The sequence below is a fragment of the Tursiops truncatus genome, chromosome 2 (genome assembly GCF_011762595.2).
Source record: "Tursiops truncatus isolate mTurTru1 chromosome 2, mTurTru1.mat.Y, whole genome shotgun sequence".
NCBI lineage: Eukaryota > Metazoa > Chordata > Mammalia > Artiodactyla > Delphinidae > Tursiops > Tursiops truncatus.
Window position 1 is genome coordinate 30,049,812 of NC_047035.1, and position 27,932 is coordinate 30,077,743.

Here is a 27,932-nt window from a genome sequence, read left to right on the forward strand (position 1 = left end):
TATGTATATGTAGGTGTGTGTATATATACATAGATGGATTTATGGCTGTGCTTCTGCTGAGGACATTTTAACAAACTCTAGAAGCTTTAAAAGTTCTTATCAAAGAGAAATTCTGGAAATAATCAAATCAACTACAGTACTCTTGAGATAAATATGCAACTTTCCAAGGTGACTATTTGAAGGGAATAATACCTACATATGTATATATTCTGGCATGCTAATTAAAAATATTATATTTATATATTATTAACTGGTTGAATTTAATTCACCACGAATATAGGAATAGTAGGATTACTGAGGCTATCTGAAAGGTATGTTGCGCTACATTAGGACGTCGATAAATAAAATTTGTGTTATAGCATCATTAAACAATTTAGGCTTACTACTTGTGGAGTAATTATACCACATAGGTACGTCAATACAATTTGTTTTCAAGATTACTATTATAACATATTTTTCCACTAAAACTTTGAAAGAAACCATTTTAAACTTGTGCTTGTTTCTTTTTCAATTAATAACACCTTAATTTTCTACGATGTCATTTTCTTCACGCTACAATATGTGTGGTGCGATTTTGGCATTATACTAGCTCTCTGTGGCTGCTGTACAAATCACTACAAACTTTGTGACTTAAAACAACAGAAATTTATTCTATCACAGTTCTGAGCCAAAACCAAGGTGTTGGCAGGGCCACACTCCCTCTGGAGGCTCTAGGGGAGCTTCTGATGGCTTCTGGCACTCATTGGCTTGTGGCCACATTGCTCCAATCTCTTGTTTCTGTGGTCACATGGCCTTCTCCTCTTCTGTGTCAAATCTTTCTCTGACCCTCTTTTATAAGGATACATCTGAGGGCTTCCCTGGTGGCGCAGTGGTTAAGAATCCACCTGCCAATGCAGGGTACGCGGGTTCGAGCCCTGGTCTGGGAAGATCCCACATGCCACGGAGCAACTAAGCCTGTGCGCCACAGCTACTGAGGCTGCACTCTAGAGCCCATGAGCCACAACTACTGAGCCTACGCACTTAGAGTCTGTGCTCCGCAACAAGACAAGCCACCGCAATGAGAAGCCCGCACACTGCAACGAAGAGTAGCCCCCGCTCGCTGCAACTAGAGAAAGCCCTCGTAGAGAAGACCCAACACAGCCAAAAATAAGTAAATTTAAAAAAAAAAGGATACATCTGGTTGCATTTAGGGCCCACCTGAGTAATCTAGGATAATCTCCCTATCTCAAGATCCATAACTTAATCACACTTGCAAAGACCCTTTATCAATATAAGATAATATTTATAGGTTACAAGAATTGGGACCTGATATCCTTGGGGGCCACTCTTCGGTCTGCTACAGGCAACCAACAAATTATCCCTAAATTGAGTCATTTTTGTCAGTTCCTTTCACTTTCAATGATACAGAAGCAGAACGAGAATAACAAAGGTCAAGAATGTTGACCAATTTGGGGTAATGCTCCAGTTGCCTAACCCAGTTCTCTTGTTTTCTGATCTGACAGAATCACAGTTTAAGAGAAAACTGATGACTCGGATTAACCCAGGGATATATTCAATTAGACCATCTAGAGGAGTGAGTGAAAAGAACTAACTTCAGACAGGCCTTCCTACACATTCTTCATACACTGAAGAATCGCAAAAGGTCAGAGCCAGAATGGACCACAGATACTGCTTAATCCAAACCTATTAATTAACAGATGAGGAAACTGAGGCCCAAAAGGCTGATGACCAGGTCAATGGTCACACAAGCAGTTTATAGCCCTAGACTCTTTCACCCAGACTGCACTGCCAAGAATCCATAAGGAAAATACATTTAAATGCTTATGTCACCATAAAGCCATTAAAAAGAAATTTGTGGACTATGAAGAGATAGAAATATACACATGAAAAAATGTGTTGAGATAAACAGAATAAAAATCCATGTATACACCTAGCATTACAATCTGAAAATTACTGTATCATAAACATTTACAAGGAGAGCTATGTGGGGATATTTTTTTTATAATTCTTTTTAAAAATTGATTTTGGCCACACCTTGCAGCATGTGGGATCTTAGTTCCCCAACCAGGGATCGAACTCGTGCCCCCAGCAGTGGAAGCATGAAGTCCTAAGCACTGGACCGCCAGGAAGTCCCTATGTGGGTATACTTTTAATCACGTTCATTCCTCTGTTTCTTGATTGTGAGAGAGAAGTAGAATTGGGACTAATGGGTTGAAGCAACAGGGCTGGCTGTGGATAAGTTTCAGTTCACTATAAGAAGAAGTTTCTAAAGGTCAAAGTTGTCCAAAGTGGGAATGAGAGATGATGACATTCATCCCTGGAGGTTATTAAAGCTGAGGCTGCAGAGCACTTGGCAGGAATGTGGAAGTTGTACTGATTCCCAAATTCAAACAGGCTGTATTAGATAATCTGGGCAGATGCTAAAACCAGAGGTTCCTGAGACCAGGCACATAGGGATGTCCTTGGATGTGTACTCTTAATAAGCTACCCAAGTGATTCTCGTGTTTGGGGGGAATGCATCAGACACCTAAAAGGAACTGTTCCAATTCAAGAGTCTATAATTTTCCTCATAAGGTAATGGAAACAACACTGTAATTGTAGCAAGGAATCCAGATTCTTTCTTGGTTTGGTCCCTAGGAAGCTGTGTGATTTTTGAGCATATGACATCATGTCTGTGGGACTCGATTTTCCTGTCTGCAAAAATAAGTGAGACTAGATATATCTTATGGCTCTTAGATGGTAGGAAATTGTGTTTCTGAGGGTGGCCTGGAAGAAATTAATCTTCAAACTCCCTGGAAAATTCCTCATGACATTCAGATGACAGAGAGCTGTCCTGGAATGACTGCCTAAGACAGCTGGGCAAGGCCATGCGAGCTGGCTGTTTTCCTGGAGTTGGCAGGCATTAGGCCCAGGACATGTCTGTCACATGCAGGGCAGGTGGGGAGTGGAGAAGGCTGGCAGGCTGGAAGTTGGAAACTCAGAAACCTCCCCATTTTGGCTCCAACCACCATCTTTGTAATCTATTTACTGTTCAAAAAGGAGGGTCCAAGGAGGCTGATCTGCTGTCCTGAAAGGGAGTGATAAGGTGATCAGGAAGTGCCCTTTCTGTGGGCACCCTGCCCAGAAATAACTAAGCCTCTGGAAGGTGAGAGGGGTTGGCAACTATTTTTTCTTATGAATGAGCCTTCCCTCCCAAAAGGCAATGAGCCTTGGCTTTTGATCTAATACTAGGTTCTCTTTCTTCCCTACTTTCTTTCTCTAATTCTCCATCTGTGTTCCCTGAAGGTCATTTATTTGCTAAGCCTCACCCCTTATACCTCTTACTTTTTCACTATTGAGGGAGGAATTGTGTTCTAATGGCTATCTCTTGTGTTTGATCTTCCCCTAAATATACCCATTCTTTATCTCAGTACATTTACTCCCTGGGATGGCCTTCCTAACCCCGAGACATCTGATCCACAGATGAACCAATGGACATTCCTCTACTCTCTTCATTCTACCAAGGTCTGTGAATTAACCTATGAGTTCCTATCTGAGAGATGACGATGACTTCCTGATGTTGGCAGGGAAATTTCAAATCAAAATCATAGAAGATGGGAGTGGGTTAACAGATTATCTCAGGCTAAGTAAGGGACAGACTGGTACACAGCTTGCAGATGAAGATGTACAAATTTTAGTACCGAGTCATGTTCCTGGAAACCCCTGCCACTAAGGCTCTGATGACTCCCAAATCCATATCTCTTACAGAAAATGTTCTCTAGAACGTCGAAGTCCCTCATTTCCAGCACCACCTAAATGCCCATTTAAAACCTCCTACTCAGCATGACCAAGTCTGTTCCTGTGTCTTCTCTCCCACACCTAGAGCTTCCTCAAATTTTTATATTAGGTTAGGTCAATAAAGGTTATCGTTACTTTTGCTAAATTTATTTATTTAAATGTATTATGTTTATTTTTATAAAATATTTATTATTAATAAAGATCTGCCAGGACGTGGAAGCAACCTAAGTGTCCATCGACAGATGAATGGATAAAGAAGATGGGGCACATATATACAATGGAGTATTACTCAGCCATGAAAAGAAACGAAATTGAGTTATTAGTAGTGAGGTGGATGGACCTAGAGTCTGTCATACAGAGTGAAGTCAGAAAGAGAAAAACAAATACCGTATGCTAACACATAGATATGGAATCTAAAAAAAAAAAAAAAAAATGGTTCTGAAGAACCTAGGGGCAGGACAGGAATAAAGACGCAGATGTAGATAATGGACTTGAGGACATGGGGAGGGGGAAGGGTAAACTGGGACGAAGTGAGAGAGTAGCATTGATATATATACACTACCAAATGTAAAACAGATAGCTAGTGGGAAGCAGCTGCGTAGCACAGGGAGATCAGCTCGGCGCTTTGTGACCACCTAGAGGGGCGGGATAGGGAGGGTGGGAGGGAGGTGCAAGAGGGAGGGGATATGGGGATATATGTATACGTATAGCTGATTCACTTTGTGATACAGCAGAAACTAACACAACAATGTAAAGCAATTATACTCCAATAAAGATGTTAAAAAAATTAAAAAGATCTGCCCACTAAAGTTAGATCAGATATTTAAAGTCCAGCAGACAGAAAAGAAAATAACACGATGGGAAAAGGTTTTATTTTTAAGCATCAACAATCCAAATAGGTGTTTTCTATCCAGGCTCTGTATAGGTCCTGCAGGAATTCACCAGATAAATCTAATTTGTAAGGTAGAAGGTCAAGAAATGCCTACCATCTCTTATGTCACTGATTCCAACTGATATATACCAACACATTAGGAAGGTTATAAACAAATGTACCACAAAGCCTGCTTCAAAAGGGACTCATCTGAAAAAAACAACATGCACTCAACTCTGATCTTTTTGTGTCAGTGGGTTCCATGGGTCCCTTTGATGGCCACCTGTGAATTCTAGAAAACTTTCAGTGTTCTGCTCTTCTTACAGCTACATCTTTCCCCCACCTCTATGCTCATTTCTCAATAATTCTTTTTCTCAAAGTCCATATCGCCCAGGTTTTTTTTTTTTCTCAAATACATTCTTGTTCTGGGACCACCTTCTTTACTCTAAAACCTTCAGTTTGGAGTTTCTCACCCAGACTCACTCGTTTCATCCATTACAAATGTATACATCTGCATATTTCTGTGTATTATGTTTATTTGGTGTAGATCATTAACAGGTGCTTCTTCACTTTTTTAACCTTTGAGATGATTTGGGTAAGTTGGGGAGATGTTCAACTCAGCACAGTAGCTGGACAGCACAGAGGTGGGCCTCCCAGCAGGGCTACTTCCTGCAGATGAGTATGATTCTGATCTTTGATTTTTACCAGGCTGCTGAGAAAGTGGTGATCAGTAGCTTTGCAGGGCTTGTGTTAGTGAGGGCATCTTGAATGCACTGGGACACATGCTCCTCATCAATATAGTCTTTGGGAGGAATCTTGCACTTCTCAGCTTTCACCAGAGGTCCCTCACTGTTGTGTTGTCTCTTCTTCCTCACTGAAATCACTTTCAGTTTACTCAGGTGGTTGGCCACATGTAGGTATGGACAGTTTGTTGTCCAGCAGTGGAAGAGAGAAACACTGTGTTGGTTAAACCAGCCTCATTATGTCCATCATTCTTAACCTTTACGTCTCAATCTTTACTAAGGAAATGGGGTCCCAATACAGAAGAGATAAAGCTACTCCCAACTGCTGGTCACAGAGGGGAAACTCTGATGTTGGTGATAAAACTGCTGACATGTTTGAAAGGGTGTTTGCTGGTTTGTGATGGGAGACTGGCTACTTCACAAATGGTTAGAAAGATCGGTGGAGGCTGCTGAGGAGGAGCAAAGGCTGCGACGTAGGCCAATGACTGTTCTGTAGACACAGCTTCCACTGGCGCAGTAACAGAGCGGCCGCATATTCATGGATTTCTACTTGGGTTTGGTATGATGTCAGCGATCGAGATTTTCTCTGTATGTGGCTCTCTACTCTAGTGCCAGCAACTTTAGGAGGATGAAGAGGAACAATGATTTCCTGAAATACCGTCCCAGGGCTTTTCTCTCGGGGAGGTTGGTGGGGGTTAAGAGCTAAGGGCTGCTGTGCTGGTGCTAGCACTCTGGCTCTGGGTCTGAACATAATGCTCATGGGATTGGCTGCAACTGTGACTCATCCAAAAGCATTACAATGGAATTCTTCATTGGTGTAGACTGAAGTTCTTGGGTATTGGCTGGAGTTGCGAATGACTTTCCTGTGTTCTAATGGTTTTTTTTTCCTGTGCCACGGCAGGTGCTGGCTGCATGACATGTTTGATACTTTGAACAGGTTGAGCATGAGATTTCTCTTCTGTCATGGGCTTGACGAGCTACCTCAGCCCCCAGCCTGTGCTGTGCTGGTTGTATGGGACCGGATATTGCTGGACAGTAGACACTGAGTTAGTGTCTGGTTAAGCGGTGGTGGTTAATCAGAAGGTGAGTATGTTGGCAAAATGCATTCTAACTCAATAGAATGGTCTGCTGATGCTACTAGCATCCGAGTCTTTTGAGAACTCCATCATTTAAACAGAGTGGTTTCTTAGCTTTCCCCAATGACTGGTGATGGTTAAGCATGTCTCAGGGCTGTTGTTAGTTACCATTCATCCATATGCTTTTCAGATCTCTGAATTCTGTGGTTATTGTCTCTTGCGTTTGGAAACAATTCTCCATGGATCTCTCACACAGTGGTACATCTTGAGAGTGAGGCATTGCTTGCCCTTTATATTGGACTATGTTTTCAAGGACATTTAGTCCAAGGATGATGTTTACTTTCCATGTTCGATGATTATAATAACGGCCTCCAACTTCGGGATTACATCTTTTAAAAAATCCTTTATTATGATTTTGTGGCATTTCAGAAGAGAAAAGATGTATGTATTCAATCCATCATGTTAACTTGGATCCAATTTTGAATGAGTTACATTATGCCTCACATTAGTCACCAAGTCCTATCAATCTTATATTCTACCTTTTCCTCAGATGTCTGGTATCTTACTATTCTTTCACAGTGGGCCCTGGAGGCACAGGTCCTGCCACTGACAAGGTGTGTGACCAAGGAAAAGTAATGACTGCTCTTGAATTTGCAGTTTCCCCGATTATAAGATGGAAAAGATACCAGTTCTTCTCTTAAAGGATTTCTGTGAAGATTAAATTTGGTGTGGCTCTAAAGCTGTGGTTTCAGCTGATGCTGTGGTGGTTACTCCTTATTTTCTACTTAGACTCCCTCATCTAAAGCTTCCCTAAGTAGTCTCAGATTCCCTATCTCTTCCTGCTCGATCTTTCATCCACTTCTAACACATAGATATGATTTCTCCTCCTATTTAAAAACCTCTAATGGCAGCCCATTACCTTTGGGATACAATCCACAAGTCAAAGTTCATTTTTAATCTAATTATGGTGAAAACTCATATCCTTTTTATAAAAAAATATCTTTATTGGAGTATAATTGCTTTGCAATGTTACGTTAGTTTCTGCTGTATAATAAAGTGAATCAGCTATACATTTACATATATCCCCATATCCCCTCCCTCTTGCACCTCCCTCCCACCTTCCCTATCCCACCCCTCTAGGTGGTCACAAAGCACTGAGCTGATCTCCCTGTGAGATGCGGCTACTTCCCACTAGCTATCTATTTTACATTTGGTAGTGTATACATGTCCATGCCACTCTCTTTGTCCCAGATTACCCTTCTCCCTCCCCGTGTCCTCACCTCCATTCTCTACGTCTACGTCTTTATTCCTGTCCTGTCCCGAGGTTCGTCAGAACCTTTTTTTTTTTTAAGATTCCATATATATGTGTTAGCATACAGCATTTGTTTTTCTCTTTCTGACTTACTTCACTCTGTATGAGAGACTCTAGGTCCATCCAACTCACGACAAATAACTCAATTTTATTTCTTTTTATGGCTGAGTAATATTCCATTGTATATATGTGCCACGTCTTCTTTATCCATTCATCTGTCAATGGATACTTACGTTACTTCCATATCCTGGCTATTGTAAATAGTGCTGCAATGAACACTGTGTTACATGTCTCTTTTTGAATAATGGTTTTCTCAGGGTATATGCCCAGTAGTGGGATTGCTGGGTCATATGGTAGTTCTATTTTTAGTTTTTTAAGGAACCTCCATAATGTTCTCCATAGTGGCTGTATCAATTTACATTCCCACCAACAGTGCAAGAGGGTTCCCTTTCCCCCACACCCTCTCCAGGATTTATTACTTGTAGATTTTTTGATGATGGCCATTCTGACTGGTGTGAGGTGATACCTCATTGTAGTTTTGATTTGCATTTCTCTAATGATTAGTGATGTTGAGCATCCTTTCATGTGTTTGTTGGCAATCTGTATATCTTCTTTGGAGAAATGTCTATTTAGGTCTTCTGCCCATTTTTGGATTGGGTTGTTTGTTTTTTTGATATTGAGCTGCATGAGCTGCTTGTATATTTTGGAGATTAAATCTTTGTCAGTTGCTTTGTTTGCAAATATTTTCTCCCATTCTGAGGGTTGTCTTTTCGTTTTGTTTACGGTTTCCTTTGCTGTGCAAAAGATTTTAAGTTTCATTACGTCCCACTTGTTTATTTTTGTTTTTATTTCCATTTCTCTAGGACATGGGTCAAAAAGGATCTTGCTGTGATTTATGTCATAGAGTGTTCTGCCTATGTTTTCCTCTAAGAGTTTCATAGTTTCTATTCTTACATTTTGGTTTTTAACCCATTTTGAGTTTATTTTTGTGTATGGTGTTATGGAGTGTTCTAATGTCATTCTTTTACATGTAGCAGTCCAGGTTTCCTAGCACCACTTATTGAAGAGGCTGTCTTTTCTCCATTGTATATTCTTGCCTCCTTTATCAAAGATAAGGTAACTGTATGTGCGTGGGTTTATCTCTGTGTTTTCTATCCTGTTCCAGTGATCTATATTTCTGTTTTTGTGCCAGTACCATACTGTCTTGATTACTGTAGCTTTGTAGTATAGTCTGAAGTCCGGGAGCCTGATTCCTTCAGCTCCATTTTTCTTTCTCAAGATTGCTTTGGCTATTCGGGGTCTTTTGTGATTCCATACAAATTGTGAAATTTTTTGTTCTATTTCTGTGAAAAATGCCATTGGTAGTTTGATAGGGATTGCACTGAATCTGTAGACTGCTTTGGGTAGTAGAGTCATTTTCACAATGTTAATTCTTCCAATCCAAGAACATGGCATATCTCTCCATCTGTTTGTATCATCTTTAATTACTTTCATCAGTGTCTTATAGTTTTCTGCACATGGGTCTTTTGTCTCCTTAGGTACATTGATTCCTAGGTATTTTATGCTTTTTGTTGCAATGGTAAATGGGAGTGTTTCTTTAATTTCGCTTTCAGATTTTTCATCATTAGTGTATAGGCATGCAAGAGATTTCTGTGCATTAATTTTGTATCCTGCTACTTTACCAAATTCATGGATTAGCTCTAGTAGTTTTCTGGTAGCATCTTTAGGATTCTCTATGTATAGTATCATGTCATCTGCAAACAGTGACTGTTTTACTTCTTATTTTCCAATTTGGATTCCTTTAATTGCTTTTTTTTCTCTGATTGCTGTGGCTAAAACTTCCAAAACTATGTTGAATAACAGTGGTGAAAGTGGGCAACCTTGTCTTGTTCCTGATCTTAGTGGAAATGGTCTCAGTTTTTCACCACTGAGAATGCTGTTGGCTGTGGGTTTGTCATATATAGCCTTTATTTTGTGGAGGTAAGTTCCCTCTATGCCTACTTTCTGGAGGGTTTTTATCATAAATTCTTGTTGAATTTTGTCAAAAGCTTTTTCTGCCTCTATTGAGATGATCATATGGTTTTTCTCCTTCAATTTGTTAATGTGGTTTATTACATTGATTTGTGTCTATTGAAGTATCCTTGCATTCCAGGGATAAACCCCACTTGATCATGCTGTATGATCCTTTTAATGTGCTCTTGGATTCTGTTTGCTAGTATTTTGTTGAGGATTTTTGCATCTATGTTCATCAGTGATATTAGCCTGTAGTTTTCTTTTTTTGTGACATATTTGTCTGCTTTTGGTATCAGGGTGATGGTGGCCTCGTAGAATGAGTTTGGGAGTGTTCCTGCCTCTGCTATATTTTGGAAGAATTTGAGAAGGATAGGTGTTAGCTCTTCTCTAAATGTTTGATAGAATTCACCTGTGGAGCCATCTGGTCCTGGGCTTTTGTTTGTTGGAAGATTTTTAATCACAGTCTGAATTTCAGTGCTTGTGATTGGTCTATTTGTATTTTTCCTGGTTCAGTTACCTTGCTACTTCATCTGCTGTGTATTTCTCTGTCTTCTCATTTAGCTTAACTTACTGTGTTTGGGATCTCCTTTTCGCAGGCTGCAGGTTTGTAGTTCCTGTTGTTTTTGGTGTCTGCCCCTAGTGGGTGAGGTTGGCTCAGTGGGTTGTGTAGGCTTCCTGGTGGAGGGGACTGGTGCCTGTGTTCTGGTGGATGAGGCTGGATCTTGTCTTTCTGGCGGGCAGGACCACCTCTGGTGGTGTGTTTTGAGGTGTCTGTGAACTTAGTATGATTTTAGGCAGCCTCTCTGCTAATGGGTGGGGTTGTGTTCCTGTCTTGCTAGTTGTTTGGCATGGGGTGTCCAGCACTGGAGCTTGCTGGTGATTGAGTGGAGCTGGGTCTTAGCGTTGAAACGTAGATCTCTGGGAGAGCCCTCACCAAATGATATTACGTGGGGCTGGGAGGTCTCTGTTGGTCCAATGTCCTGAACTCAGCTCCCACATCAGAGGCTCAGGCCTGACACCCAGCCGGAGCACCAAGACCCTGTCAGCCACACGGTCTTCCCTCTTGCTGCTGGACTCTGTGTGGACCACCACCCTGTCCTCATCACAGAGGGATGCTTTCACGTAGGTAGTTGTGGAAGGAATGCGTCACACACTGGTGGAGAGGCGGGGTGTTGGACAACCCGACGGGCTCCAACAATGGGTGAAACTCTGTTAATCACTTTTTGTGTGGAATCCACAGCTGTAAGGATGAGAGGGACAGAACTTGAAGGGTATACAGCAGGTGCCTCGCTTGTGTCTTGCTGTCCCATAGGCTGTTAGCCGTCAGCTTTGGATTTCATTCCTTGTTGCCAAAAACACTTGTGGGTCCACATCCGGCGGTGGTTGGGGATCAGGGTCTCTCACGGAAGCCGTAGTCCCCTGAAAGCACAGCTACCGCATGGAAAGGAGTGCCACCTCAGCTCCTCGCCACTGGCCTCTCCACAGGGCTCCAGGGATTCTTAAAGTGGCATACTGCTTTTCACATGAGAAATAAGCATGTTTTTGAAGATCTGCTAGTATTGTAGGATCCTCTGTGGAGGTGGGGGGTGGCTGTGGCTCACTTCAGGGACAGACACTGGCAGCAGTAGTTCTGGGAAGCCTAAACTTCATATCCTTTTAATTCCTGTGGCTGCTCTGCCAGTGTGTTCCTCTCCTCAAACACATATATTACCGTATCTTAAACTCCAGCCACATAAACAAGCTCGTCCCTGCTGAAACCTGGCATAGGTTTCCTGTATTTGAGCCTCTGGAAATTCTATTTTCTCCACTTGAAATGACCTTCCTCCATTTCCTCCTCATGAGTAAGGCCTAGTTCTAAAATTATTTCCTGTGGTAGATCATTAGAATATTGACCTCCAATGAATCATGTCTCCCTATTGTCAATGTGACACTGCTACTCCTACACCAGGAGATGGAGTTGGTTTCTCCATCCTCTTCAATCTAGGCTGGTCTTGTGACTTTCCTTGAAGAATAGATTGTGGTGGACTTGACATTGTATGAGTTCTAGAGGCTGGGCCTTAAGAAGCCTTTCTGTTTTCATCCTCTGTCTCTTGGAACTCTGAAACCAACAGGCTGTGAAGCAGTCCAGTCTAGCCTACTGGGGGATACGAGGAGATGTGGAGGAGAACTGAAGCCTCAGCGAAGAGTAGGCACCACAACCAAGCAAGTGAGTGAGGCCATCATAGACCCTCTAGCCTCAGATGAACCATCGGATGGCTAGGGCCATATGGGTGAGACCAGCAGAACAACTGCCCCAATTGCTAATTCATGGAGTCATGATCGTGAAAAATGAAAACAATCATTATGGTTTGTGGTAGTTGGTTATACAGCAATAGATAACTGATACACATCCTCAGAGAAATATTCTAGATATACTCAAGAAAAACTCATGATTCTCTCCTCTGGGCTTTGTTTATTCTTCTAGTATAGTGCATAGCTCATATAACTATTGGTCTACCTGTATCTGTTTCTCTCACTACATTAATAGCTTTTGAAAAGCAGAGATCAGGTTTCTACTCAGCATCATGTCTCCTGTGCCCACCCTAGCGCGTGGTACAGAGAAACCATGTGGGTTTATCACCCAGGTCATATACTCACCATTTCCTGAAATGCTTTTACCTGCTCTCTGGAACACATGGTCAATCATAAGTAAGATTTTTTTTTAATATCCTCAACGTTTTCAGTTAATATTCCCTTTATCTTCTTCTTTTTTTTTTTTTTTTTTTTGCGGTACGCGGGCCTCTCACTGTTGTGGCCTCTCCCGTTGCGGAGCACAGGCTCCGGACGCGCAGGCTCAGCGGCCATGGACCACGGGCCCAGCCGCTCCGCGGCATGTGGGATCTTCCCGGACCGGGGCACGAACCTGTGTCCCCTGCATCGGCAGGCGGGCTCTCAACCATTGCGCCACCAGGGAAGTCCTCCCTTTAACTTCTTGTTCTTACCAAATAGGACTGCTTCCCTGTAGCCCTCTTAGGTGGTGCCTATCCTCCCTGCCCCATGCCTTATACCCCTCGGGGTTTGAAGGCAGGTAAGCAACCTCTTTGTTTCTCATGGCTTCATTCAGACTGTCTCCAATCCCTCTCTCTTCTCTAAAGAACACTCAGCTTCGACTCCCATGACATCGGGTTAAACCACCTGTACCCCTTGCTGTGAAAGTCACGTAGTGATACCTGGGTCCCAGCCTCTATTCCGTAAGGACTCACAAGCACCCTCTCTAACACTCCCCAGTAGTGATTTCAATATCCAGAGAGCTCAATCTTCCAAAATCATGACCTCTTAGAGTTCCTTGACCTCCATTCTATCTCACTTATTCCCATAGTCATACCTTCCATCTTGACACCACCAATATATTGCAACTCCTCTACAATCTCAATTTCAAACATCCACTATCTAATCACCACCTCATATATTTCCAGCCCTCTTTCTCTCACCTCCAGTTCCGAAATTCCTTTGTCATTGGAACCTACAAATTTATTGTACTCATTACTCTTCACTGTTCTTTACCATCTCATGTTCTCGCTTCCCTCCTTAGTCAGTTAAAATTTAATGGTCAGGAGGGAGGGAGACGCAAGAGGGAAGAGATATGGGAACATATGTATAACTGATTCACTTTGTTATAAAGCAGAAACTAACACACCATTGTAAAGCAATTATACCCCAATAAAGATGTTAAAAAAAAATTTAATGGTCAGGACTTCCCTGGTGGTACAGTGGTTAAGAATCTGCCTGCCAATGCAGGGGACATGGGTTCGAGCCCGGGTCCGGGAAGATCCCACATACCTTGGAGCAACTAAGCCCGTGCGCCACAGCTACTGAGCCTGTGAGCCACAGCTACTGAAGCCTGCACACCTAGAGCCCATGCTTAGCAACAAGAGAAGCCACCTCAATGAGAAGCTCATGCACCACAACGAAGAGTAGCCCCCACTCGCCGCAACTAGAGAAAGCCCGCATGCAGCAATGAAGACCCAATGCAGCCCAAAATTAATTAATTAATTAAAAAAATACAGTGAGTTAATGTTTAATAAAAAACTTAATGGTCAATCATTTTAGTTATTCTCTTGCCTCTCTTTTGATTTATAACACTCTCATACTTGCTTTAGCCTTTTAAGGACTTTTAATGAAGTCTAATTTTCTACCTGATACATGCCTGAAATCAAGGGAGCTAAATGCGGCTGGAGAAAGATTTGCCTCTCTTTAAATTCATAAATATTAATAATAACCAAGAGGGTCTTTAAGCTACCTAGAAGTCAAAACTCTGTTTCCCTAGTCCAATCTCTTTACTCTCCTAAATGACTAATTCATAGCTTCTAATCTCTTCCCAGTCCTTTAACATCTCTACTGTCTTTGCTGCCCATATTACTAAGAAAATTAAACAATTAGAAGAAAACTTCTACAAGCTCCCACCACCTCTTTATGCTTATTTGTACCTCTGTGCATTTACTATGCTTCCCTCCTCTTCCTATGAATACACTGTACATGTTTCTAGCTAAACCTACCCATGTACCTGTGCATCAGATTCAATCCCTTACCTCCTTGTCGAAATCAGTCCTTGAATTTTCCCTCTTTCTCCTGCACCATTTTTTCCTCTTTACTGAATCAGTCTCATCATCATACAAACATACTGTGACTTTCATATTAATTAGAAAACCTACATATTCTAATCTCATTTACCCATTTAGATACTACTGCACTTCTTTCTTTTAAGGAAAACTCCTACGAAGGCTAATAATATTCACTACCTCAACTCACTCTCCTCCCATTCTGACTTGAACCCACTCCAGTAAGGCTTTTTGCTCTCAATGCTTCACGGAACACGAACTTATCAAGGTCAGCAGTGAAGTCAATGTTGCTAAATTCAGTGGTCGATTCTCAGTCCTTATCTTACCTGACTATCAGTTACATTTGATATAGTAGATCAACTCTACTCTTCCTTGAAATACTTTCTAGAAAATGTGGCTTCCAAGAAACCATATATCCTCCTGATATTCCTTGTCTCCAGCTACTCTTTCTCAATTTGTTTTGCTGATTTCTTCTTTTCTCCATGTCCTCTATATACTAGCGTATCCCAAGTTTTAGGCCTTGGACTATGTTTTCTACCTACACTCACTCCTTTGGTGAGCTCATTAATTCCATGCTTTAAATACCATCCATATGCCAATGACTTATGTCCCAGCTCAAACTCTCCCTGAAAAATCTAGATCCACAAACCCAAGTGCCTACTTGTTATTTCCAGTTGAATGTATAATAGGTCCCTAAAATTTGACATGTCTAAAAATTAAGTTTTTACAAAAACAGACATATAGATGGAGCAGGTTAGAAAGCCCAGAAATAAACCCATGCACTTATGGTCAATTAATCTACAACAAAGCAGGCAAGGATATACAATGGAGAAAAGACAGTCTCTTCAATAAGTGGTGCTGGGAAAACTGAACAGCTACATGTAAAAGAGTGAAATTAGGACGTTCTCTAACACCATATACAAAAATAAACTCAAAATGGATTAAAGACCTAAATGTAAGACCAGATATTGTAAAACTCCTAGAAGAAAACATAGGCAGAACACTCTCTGACGTAAATTGCAGCAATAGCTTTTTGGATCCATCTCCTAGAATAATGGAAATAAAAATAAACAAATGATACCTAATTAAACTTAAAAGCTTTTGCATAGCAAAGAAAACCATAAACAAAATGAAAAGATAACCTACTGAATGGAGAAAATATTTGCAAATGATGCAACTGACAAGGGATTAATTTCCAAAATACACAAACAGCTCATACCTCTCAATATTAAAAAAACAAACAACCAAATCAAAAAATGTGCAGAAAATCGGAATAGGCATTTCTCCAAAGAAGACATACATATGGCCACGAGGCACATGAAAAGATGCTCAACATCACTAATTATTAGAAAAATGAAAATCAAAACTACAATGAGGTATCAACTCACACTGGGCAGAATGGCCATCATCAAAAAGTCTACAAATAATAAATGCTAGATAGGGTGTGGAGTAAAAGGAACCCTCCTATACTGCTGGTGGGAATGTAAATTGGTGCAGCCACTATGGAGAACAGTATGGAGGTTCCTTAAAAAACTAAAAATAGAGTTACCATATAATCCTGCAATCCTACTCCTGGGCATTTATCTGGATAAAACTATAACTCAAAAAGATACATGCACCCTAATATTCATTGCAGCACTATTTACAATTGTCAAGACATGGAAGCAACCTAAGTGTCCACTGACAGATGAATGGATAAAGAAGATATGGTATATATATATATATATATATACACGCACACATACACATACATACACAATGGAATATTACTCAGTCATAAAGAAGAATGAAATAATCATTTGCAGCATCATGGATGGACCCAGTGATTATCATACAAAGTGAAGTAAGCCAGACAGAGAAAGACAAATATCATATAATATTGCTTACATGTGGAATCTAAAAAAAAATGATACAAATGAACTTATTTACAAAACAGAAATAGACCCACAGACATAGAAAATAAACTTATGGTTACTAAAGGGGAAAGGGTGGGGAGAGATAAATTAGGAGTTTAAGATTAACATATATACACTACTATATATAAAATAGGTAACCAACAAGGACCTGCTGTATAGCACAGGGAACTCAATATTTTGTAATACCTCAATATTTTGTAATAATAATAAAATAATATACATATATATGTATAACTGAATCACGTTGCTGTACACCTGAAGCTAACACAACATTGTAAATCAACTGTACTTCAATTAAAAAATAAAAATGAAAATAAATTTTTTGATTTCTTACACTTCAGCTAAACCAACAAACAACCCCCCTGCCCCATTCACAGTCTTTGTCATTGAACTTAATGGCAACTCTGTTCTTCTAGTCACTCAAGCCCGAAAGTGTAGAGTCATCATCAATTCCTTTCTTTCTCTCATATTCTACATCAGATCTATCCGCAAATACTATTCTGCCTTTAAGCTTGAATTGGAATCTGACCACTTCACATATCTCCAATGCTGACAGCCTAGTCTGAGTCACCATTTTTACAATAGCCTCCTATCTGGTGCTTAACCTCCCAACTCCCCAGAGTACGTAGAAAGCAACAGAGTGATCCTGTTGAAATATAAGTCAAAGCATGTCACCCCATGCTCAAAGTCCTCCGGGGGCCTTATAATGACCAAGACGCTACACGATCTAGCTCACCATTATCACTCTGACTTCATCTCTATTATCCTTTCTTTTCTTCACTGTATTCTAGTTCCCTCTTCTTAGTTCCTCAAAACACCAGGAACATGCCTGCCTTGGAGTTTTAGCACTGGCTTTCGGGAATGTTTGTTCCCTCAATATCCACATAATGCAACCCCTCATCTCCGTCCACCTTTACTCAAATGTTACCTTCTCAGGAAGTTCTTGCTTGGCCACTAGTTCCAAAATTTTAACACTCCTATCCCCTTTTCATACTTATTTTCTTCATTGGTCTTTATCACTATGGAAATTCTGCAAATTTTCCTTATTTATTTTGTTATCTCCTCTACTAGAATCTAAATTCCATGAGAGCAGAAATTCTGACCTGTTTCATTTACTTCTGAATCCCCAGTGCCCAACAATGCTTAGAAAATGGTAAATACCCAGTAAATATTTGTTGAGTGAATGACCAGGTATACTGAAAGAAGAACCAGATGGAACTTTAATAAATAAAAATAGGATAATTGAAATAAACACCTGAAAGCTAGACTAAAGGTAAAATTATTTTTCAGAGAACACCACAATGTCAATGAAAGAGATATATGCCATTGTTCATCTTATGAAACTAGCATAAATTTGGTACTGAAACTAGCATAAATTTGGTACCCAAACCAGCAAGCAGGGTAAATAAGAAAACCAACAGACCAATCTTGCCCACGAAAATAGATACAAAATCCTGAACAACATTTTATCAAGCAAAATCCAGAAATGAGTGAAAAAATATAATATATACTAGCCAATATTAGGGTATAATTCCATTTATATAAATTTCAGAATGAGAGAATACTAAGAATGCAAGCATCTTTCATTACCCAAATCTACTTGGTACTTGAGTTCAGACAGTGACAGTCTGAATAATAAGTTGGGATACTTATGGGTATCTCAACTGAGTACATTTATTTTTTAAAGTAACATATAGTATATTGACTCTTTTGGGGTTTTTTTGGTGTGCTGTTCTATGAATCTTGACCTATGTATAGATTCATGTCACCAACACTAACCCAATCAGAATACAGAACTGTTACGTCACTCCAAAACTCCCCCAACTCCCAATCCCTGGCAACTATTGATCCATTCTCTATCACTATAGTTATTTTTTTTGGTTTATTTATTTTTTAGAATGTCCTACAAATGGATTCATATAGTATCTAACCTTCTGAGATGGATTTTTTTCATTCAGACAAATGACTTCAAGATTAATCCAAGTTGGTACATACATCAATAGTTCTCTCCTTTTTATTGCTGGATATGGATGTACCACAGTCTGTTTATTCATTCACCCACTGAAGGACATCTGGGTTGTTTCCAGTCTTTAGAGATGATGAATAAAGTTTCTACGAATATTGACAAGTTTTTGTCTGAAGGTAAGTTTTCATTTCTCTTGGATAAGTACCTAGGAGTGGGATTGCTGGGTCACATGGTAAGGATATGTTTAACTTTGTAAGAAACTTCCAGAGTAGCTGCATCATTTTACCTTCCCACCAACAGCATATGACAGTTCCAGTTGCTCCATAACCTCACTGACACTTGGTATTGTCAGCATTTTTATTTTAGCCATTCTATTGGTGTGCAGTAGAAACTTAGTCCTTTTGTTTCCCCCAAATGGGAAAGCAAATAGCTAGATTTTGATAGTTAGGGAATCATCTAAAATTTTATCTTAATTTATTTGGTTATTGGTTTGGATAGTAAAGGATACACACCTATGTGGAAAGATTGTGAGGAAAAGCAACAATTTGCTTAATATAAAAGTAGATAGTGGTTCCTCTGGTGGAAAAGGAGGTAGATGCCATCCACTACGTTCCCTAGAGGATCTAAGGTACGAGGATGTGTTCTTTATGAAGCAGCATGGTGGTACATGTGACCTGTTCTATTCTTCTTGAAACTATACGGATGTGTTTGATAGATTTCACAATTAACAATTTTTAAAGAGATATTTGAGCACAGAAAACACACAAAAACCCCGAAGTAATGCAGAAAAACATTTTAAAACCACTTCTTTCAAGAGTTCAAGTACAATGAGTTAAAACACTATAAAGCATTTTGTAGAATTTGAATATAAGACTTTTTTTTTTTTTTTTTTTTTTTTTTGCGGTACACGGGCCTCTCACTGTTGTGGCCTCTTGCATTGCGGAGCACAGGCTCCAGACGCGCAGGCTCAGTGGCCATGGTTGACGGGCCCAGCCGCTCCGTGGCATGTGGGATCTTCCCAGACCGGGGCACGAACCCGTGTCCCCTGCATCAGCAGGCGGACTCTCAACCACTGCGCCACCAGTGAAGCCCCATAAGACTTTTTTTTAAAGCTTGTTTAAAACTAAAATAATTTCTTTAATATTTCTGCGCTTGTGTACACCCCATAGGCCAAATGGCTGATGGGCTAGCCAGTTTATTAAGGAGTTTGTTTCTTTCCAGAAGCCTCAACCATAGGCTGGTCATGGTTAGACCATTCTTAATGACTGGCAAACAGTAGCTTCTTCCTAGAAACCAGGATCAGAGCTTGACTTTATATAAGAAGCACGGTGAACATATCATCTTTGCTATTCACAAACTATTAGACACCTCCCAGGTCACAGTCAAAGCTACACAACACTTCAGCAACACTTCCTTGTTGCCATCAACATCTTGTAAGGAGAACATTTACCTGTGACAACACTGGGGATCTTGGAGAGAAAGCTCTTGACTGTTCTGATAGGCACACCACCTGTCTTGTCATCTTGCATCTTTGTAATGATGTCTTCAATCTGAAAGAGAGGAAAGCAAAGAAGAGTTATTGTATCTCACAAAGTAATAGTAAACAGTACCTTTATAAACAGCCAAAATGTGGGCACATGGATGCCAATAAGAGGTATTAGGAAAAGACTCTGCCTCAGCCAGTAAACTTAGTAGCAGGATCTGCTATGGGCCAAGTGCTGGGGAGAGGGAGGCCAGGGGGTTATATATAATAGCATAAAGCATGGTCTGTAAGAACAACCGCTTGCTCCCAGTTCAGCAAGTAAGGAGAAAGAAATTCTTGACAGGATTGGATCCAACATGCAATTCAATATGTATGTGACGAAATTCCTCCTCTTTCCTGAATTGGGTTTATATATAGGTTGAACCATATGAAGTTTCCACATTCAACCTAAAAATGGCAATTTCCTATAGTTTAACCTAACATATTAACATGCTGCTGTTAGAAGTATAGGCGGGGCTGCCTCTGGGACCAGAGAAGGATTCAGCCAGAGTCACATCGGGGAAAAAATAAAAGAGTATAAATCAAGATATGCAAAGTGCTGATCTGGAGAAGTTGGAGGACAAGTGTCACGGTTGTGAGTGGTGGCACGAGGGGGGTCATCTTTAGCCAGGACTAAGATGGAACAAGAACAGGATCCTCGGGCTTCCCTGGTGGCGCAGTGTTGAGAGTCCACCTGCCGATGCAGGCGACACGGGTTCGTGTCCCAGTCTGGGAAGATCCCACATGCCGCAGAGCGGCTGGGCCCGTGAGCCATGGCTACTGAGCCTGCACGTCCGGAGCCTGTGCTCCGCAATGGGAGAGGCCACAACAGTGAGAGGCCCGCTTACTGAAGAAAAAAAAGAACAGGATCCTCTCCTTTTGGACTAGAGAAGACCACACTATCATGAGAAAGACCATGGTGGGCTACGGCTTGGAGCCAGGTGAAATTGTATTGACGAGACAAGATACTGTGTACATAGACTGAAAACAGAACAGAGAAGATGGACTACCAAGGAGGTAGGTGCCTAAACTGGGAAACCAATCTGTAGCTGAGAATTTACAAGCCAGATGCAATTTCCTGGGCAGAAATATTCGGAATAGGATACAGAGCAAACTGTAAAAAGGACATAGATCTTTTTGTTTGTTGAGTGGTAGGGAAGGGCAACTGGAAAAGGGAAGAAGATAGTGCTTAGTTTTATCACATATTTTGTTCCCCTGAGCAACAGAATGTATTTGAAACATCAGGATGGATTCTCTGAGTGCTTCCAGAGTAGAGTCACATAATTTTAAGTCTAGACATTTAAAGCTGGAGTTCACCTAGTCTAATGTACTAGCATAGCAATTTGTGAGTAAGTTTCTCAAATCACATGACTAACAACTTATTTGAAAGAAATAGGTAACTTGTTAGAGACAAAGTTAGCATAAGATATAACATAATAATAATGATAATATATAATAGCCAAAATATATTAAGAATGTATTATGTAGGTACGATTCTAAGTACTATAGATATATTATCCTATTTAATTCCCATGATTACTTCATAGCCTAGATTCCACTATTATCCCCATTTTCAGATAAAGAAGCTGAGATTTAGTGAGGTGTATCCATCAGGGTAGACTAAGTTAAGCTGTGGTAACAAATAACCCTCGAAATCACAATGGTTTAATGTAACCAAGTTTATTTTTCTCTCATGCTACAAGTCGATCGGAGATCACCAGCAGGACTCTGTTCAGTGTAGTTACCCTGGGACCGAGGCTGACGGAGTAGCCACCATCTCGAATGTTGTTGCTCATTGTGTTAGAGAGACAAGAGAGAATTCTGGAGACTCTTGCATGAGTTGTTGCATGTTATAGCCCAGACGTTACTATAATAATATCACATTTCTTTGGACAGGACGAGTCACCACCCAACCACAAAGGAACCAGGGGGTCCAGTCTTCTGGGTGCCAGGAAGAGAGGGGAGAGGACCATCTGTGAGCAGCATCAGTGACAGCACAGAGATTAAACCACCTTCCCAAGGTCACACAGCTACCCAGTGGTGGATCTGAGCTTGAACCCAGCCACACATCCCAGAGATCAGGCTTCTAAACCTGGGGTGCTCTGTCATCCAGTAAGAGTCTCAGAGGAGCAGCCAAGCAGGAAGACCATTCTCCCCTGGATATTTCTTGGTTTCCCAGAGAAGAACTGATAGTGAGAAGCAATCTTAAGCTCCCTGCCCTTAGACAGTGGTTGAATATATCACACCAGGAAAAAGGGTCATTCTCTGAAGACCTGTATTCTGTTAGATGACAGGATAAGGAGGAATTTCAACCACATTCTTGTTAATAGTCTCAGCTAGAGCCCCACCTTTTGTCCTCTAAACTCAACTCAACGATTCACAGTAGTTTGAGTATTTATTACTTACTGATAGTTAAGGAGAGTTATTCCTAGAAAAATGATCAGATTTTCAAAGTAATCTATGCTTTTGATCTAGTGTGCTATGTGAAACCAGAAGTATCAGTTACATTGCTGCTTTTTACGAAATGGCCAGAAAATCACTGGGAATTGGAGGAAAGCCAATATTTCAATTCAGTTAGACCCCTGACTTGACATTAGTTGGTAAAGGTTCCAGTCTGTTCTGATGTGGACTGGATTTAAAAACTGACAGAGGACATCTCCATGATTGTTTTTTCCTCTGCTCTGTTTAGTTGCTTTATCACACCATTGAATCTTAAAAGGACCTGTCTACTAAAGAAGAAGACCTATCCTCTTATGTTGGCCCACAATGTACCAAGAGGTAGATCACTCGTCAGAGGTTACAGCTAGATCCAAAGGACAATCTCCTTAAATGACCAGAGAGGGGATAACGTTCTAGCAATAGTTTACAGCATCAGAGGTGTAGAAAAATGTTTCATTGAACCCCAATTCTTGACTCCTTCCCAGCATTAATAGACACCCAGATCCTTGTTCTGGCCTCATGGTGGGTGGAAAGTCTGCTTCTTGACTTTGGGGCTTAGCCATGTGACTTGCCTGGCTAATGGGATGTTATTGAATGTGATGTGAGCAGAGGCTTTCAATGCACCTGGATGGTGATGCTTACCCGCTTCCCTGGCCCTCCTGCATCAGATAGTTGTTGTTCCAAGGAAGGTGAGAGACATCTAGAGCAGAAGGGACCCAACCCATAGCTAGACAGTCAAAACTCAGCTGACCTGCAGACTCATGAGCGAGAAACGCATGTTTATTGTTGTATGCCACTGAGTTTGGAGTGATTTGCTATGCAGAAAAATTGTGGCTCTAGCTGACTGATACACAGGGCTCTGAAAAAAATGCATTTGTCAAAATTGATGAAGCCACAACAAATAATAAGAATCAATAAACCTTAGAGGTAGGGCATCCTAGAATCCAACCCTTTTAAAGAATGCAGAAATTCCATCTACACCATTCACCATGTGCTTAAAAATTCTTAGGGTGTATTCTACCAATATTATGTCAGGCAAATTTGTGATAGCTGAGTTTGATTCCATAGCATGGTCCACTGTGACATCAGCTAATAATACTGTCTCTGAAATTTTTTTCATGGTTTCTGGCGAAATGCTAAGAGTACAGACCTACCAAAAGATCAAAAGTGGGCTCCCAGGAGCTTATATAAATTATAATGACAAACATTTTCAGAACATCTATGTTATGATCAATACTGTCCTAGGTATTTTAAATCAATTATCTGATACTTTTCTCAGTCTTAAAATTTATTTAACAAAGATATTGAAATTAAGGCTCAGAAAGGTTAAGTCATTTATCCAAGGACACACAGCTATTAAGTGGCAAAGCCAGGATTCTTACCCAAGTCTTCCTGTCTCCAATGCCCAAGCTCTGTCTATCAAATCTAAGGTTCATCTCTTATCCTCAACCAGTGCCTGCCAACATGCTTTTTAGATACAAGGCACTTAATACTGTTTGCATTAAAGGGAACGTTTAGTTCAGTCCTAAGAGGATAAAGGAGAAAAAAGAGAAATTGATCCAGATAATCAGATTCTCAACCATCTCAAGGTTTATTTTGGCCCAATGACTGTTGATGTCTGGTTGCTCAGCATTTTCTCTCTTTGTCCCAGGGGCTTGGTTGGACTTATCCTCTATTGGCAGATCACAGCTCCTGGGTTGGGAATGGGGAGATGGGAGGTATATACTTTTGTTTTCTTGACTGTTCAGTTCCATCTAACTTCTGGTACCTTTTGTTCCTGAGGAAGAGCAACATCAATTCCCTGAAGTTCTGTGTCATCAGGGAGCATGTTGGACCTAAGTTACACTGTGCCAATCAATAAGCAGGTGGCCCTTATCTGACAGCCAAGTGATGCGGAGAAACCACGTGGCCAGCTCGGCCAGTTCTGCCTGGATGGCTCACAACAACCAAATGCCCTTCTCTAAGGAGCTCAGAGCTCAGCACTGACAGGCAGGTAAAACATCCTTCCAAACAGCAGGAAAAGTGGAAAGCACTGTACCATAGAGTGGGTTTTCTTTGAAATGAGGAATATTATGAGGACAGTAGACATAATTCACTGCAAGAGCCATGGGGTATAAGAGAGGAGTGGGGAGAAGCAATCCTCCATTTACAAACTGAAGCCACAGAAGGACAGTAGGAAGAACACTGGTCTGAGGCCCGAGAGAAATGCCAGCCTCAGCTTCACTGTTTTGCTGTGTTGACCTTGGACAAGCTACTTAACCTCTCTGGACTTCACTTCCCTCATCTCTACAGCGATAGCTCTGGTTGCTAAACTAAGATTTCTATTTCTAAAGCATGAGAGACTCCTCTAACTTGACAAATGCAAAGCTGTGTCTGCAAGGAAGGAATAGGACCAGTAATCAGGCCCCTGGGTCACCATTCTGCCCGTCTGTCAGGTGGAACCATGCAGAACGCTTCCCAGTGCTGAGCAGTGCAAGGTGGGGGAAAGGTGCTGGGCAGGACCAAGGAGTTTTGATGTTTTTAGAAATCATTTCAGACAGATGGCATCAGAAGTCAGACAGAGACATGATCCAAAGAGGCCTTGACACTGGCGTTTCTTGCCCAGCTCCATCTCTGTTTGGATAGATGGCATGCCTAACAGAAATGACTAAGGGCCAATATTAGTTTTGTTTGTGTAAATTAATTATCTGATAACTAATTTATTTAGCTCCTCCAATCTTTCCTCAGTGGAAGATTAGAAAACATCAAGAATAGGCAAACTATGTTGCCATTATTAAAAAAAGAGTCCACCACTACTTCAGCAAAGAAGGCAGAGTATGCCTCAGGCATGAAGGTCTTTTTTATTGAAGCATTTCATCTTGACTTAGCAATCAGTTGCCTATTTCTAGCTACTAATGACTGTTACTTCATCTCCTGCATTCTTGAAAAACCCCTTCTGTTTTGGTGTCTGCAAATGAGTGAAAATGAATCTTTGGACACATCTTATCAGCCCAGAAGCAGGAATCAGAGCTGGTAAATGATAATCATATTTCTTAATCCAAAATGGGCATGCTTCACTGAGTATGGTCTGTCCCATATGTGTGCCATAAGATCAGGCCATTTCTCACTTTTATTTTTAAAAACACCGCACACTGCTATTCTCAACATTTAAATGTCCTCAGCTTCACCTACTGGTTTAGTGGACATTTAATGAGCATCTACAAAGTGCCAGGCACCGATTTAGTTTCTATGGTTACAAAAAGTAGGTAAAAGAGAGAATCTGTTCCTCTTCATCATGGACTATTAAATTTCAGAAAGACTCAGGGATGTAGGCTGTGTTGGAGACAGCAGAGCCAAGTATGAGTTCCAAAGAAGCTAGAAACACTAAGGAATACACTTTCAGAGACCCTCAGAGGGGGAACCATCAAGACTTCCGCCCTTTTCCTCCATCCCATTCAAAAGACTGATTTCAATGTCAGGAGCAGACTTTTGAGATTCCTTGTGCTATGACAATGATTGCAATGCCTGCTAATTTGTATTCAGTTAAACTTACTTTTGAATCACTGTATCAGCCTAGAATGCTTTTGACGGAAAGTTTTAAAAAATCCAAACTCAGAGCAGTATGGAGGTTCCTTAAAAAACTAAAAATAGAGCTACCATATGATCTTGCAATCCTACCCCTGGGCATATATCTGGATAAAACTATAATTTAAAAAGATACATGGTGCGGAAGGGGAGAGGCAGAACGTGAAAAGGTGGGCCTCTGGAGTGTGGAGTTCCGGAGTTTGCAGGTAAACTTATAAAGTAATATAAAAATATTGTCATATGAGATAGCCTCATCCACCAGAGGGGAGACAGCAGAAGCAAGAAGAACTACAATCCTACAGCCTGTGGAAAAAAATCCACATTCACAGAGAGATAGATAAGATGAAAAGGCAGAGGGCTATGTACCAGATGAAGGAACAAGATAAAACCCCAGAAAAACAATGAAATGAAGTGGAGATAGGCAACCTTCCAGAAAAATAATTCAGAATAATGATAGTGAAGATGATCCAGGACCTCAGAAAAAGAATGGCAGCAAAGATCAAGAAGATGCAAGAAATATTTAACAAAGACCTAGAAGAATTAAAGAACAAACAAACAGAGATGAACAATACAATGACTGAAATGAAAACTGCACTAGAAGGAATCAATAGCAGAATAACGGAGGCAGAAGAACGGATAAGTGACCTGGAAGACAGAAAGGTGGAATTCACCACCATGGAACAGAATAAAGAAAAAAGAATGTAAAGAAATGCAGACAGCCTAAGAGACCTCTGGGACAACATTAAACGCAACAACATTCGCATTATAGTGCTCCCAGAAGGAGAAGAGAGAGAGAAAGGGCCTGAGAAAATATTTGAAGAGATTATAGTCGAAAACTTCCCTAACATGGGAAAGGAAATAGCCACCAAGTCCAGGAAGCGCAGAGAGTCCCATAAAGGATAAACCCAAGGAGAAACATGCTGAGACACATAGCAATCAAACTGACAAAAATTAAAGACAAAGAAAAATTATTGAAAGCAACAAGGGAAAAATGACAAATAACATACAAGGGAACTCCCATAAGGTTAACAGCTGATTTCTCAGCAGAAACTCTACAAGCTAGAAGGGAGTGGCATGATATATTTAAAGTGATGAAAGGGAAGAATCTACAACCAAGATTACTCTACCTGGCAAGGATCTCATTCAGATTCAACAGAGAAATCAAAAGCTTTACAGACAAGCAAAAGCTAAGAGATTTCAGCACCACCAAACCAGCTCTACAACAAATGCTAAAGGAACTTCTCTAAATGGGAAACACAAGAGAAGAAAAGGACCTACAAAAACAAACCCATAACAATTAAGAAAATGGTAATAGGAACATACATATCAATAATTACCTTAAAGGTGAATGTATTAAATGCTCCAACCAAAAGACAGGGTTGCTGAATGGATACAAAAACAAGACCCATATATATGCTGTCTACAAGAGACCCACTTCAGACCTAGGGACACATACAGACTGAAAGTGAGGGGATAGAAAAGGATATTCCATTCAAATGGAAATTAAAAGAAAGCTGGAGTAGCAATACTCGTATCAGAGAAGATAGACTTTATAATAAAGAATGTTACAAGAGACAAGGAAGGACATTACATAATGATCAAGGAACCAATCCAAGAAGAAGATATAACAATTATAAATATATATGGACCCAACATAGGAGAACCTCAATACATAAGGCAACTGCTAACAGCTATAAAAGAGGAAATCAACAGTAACAGAATAATAGTGGGGGACTTTAACACCTCACTTACACCAGTGGACAGATCAACCAAACAGAAAATTAATAAAGAAACACAAGTTTTAAATGACACAATAGATCAGATAGATTTAATTGATATTTAGAGGACATTCCATCCAAAAATAGCAGATTACACTTTCTTCTCAAGTGTACATGGAACATTCTCCAGGATAGATCACATCTTGGGTCACAAATCAAGCCTCAGTAAATTTAAGAAAACTGAAATCCTATCAAGCATCTTTTCTGACCACAATGCTATGAGATCAGAAATCAATTACCGGGAAAAAAACGTAAAAAACACAAACACATGGGGGCTAAACAAAACGTTACTAAATAACCAAGAGATCACTGAAGAAATCAAAGAGGAAATCAAAAAATACCTAGAAACAAATGACA

At 40.5% G+C, this 27,932-nt stretch overlaps 1 protein-coding gene across 5 annotated transcripts in view; it reads right to left on the reverse strand.

The window, feature by feature from the left end:
• RGS6 (regulator of G protein signaling 6) overlaps window positions 1-27,932 on the reverse strand; it is a 585,560-nt gene that overhangs the window by 166,292 nt on the left and 391,336 nt on the right. For all 5 annotated transcript variants that reach the window (XM_073800295.1, XM_073800297.1, XM_073800294.1 and 2 more), the window contains exon 3: window positions 19,723-19,822. In XM_073800295.1, coding sequence (XP_073656396.1) covers window positions 19,723-19,822 — 100 coding nt within the window. The remainder of the gene's footprint in view (window positions 1-19,722; window positions 19,823-27,932) is intronic.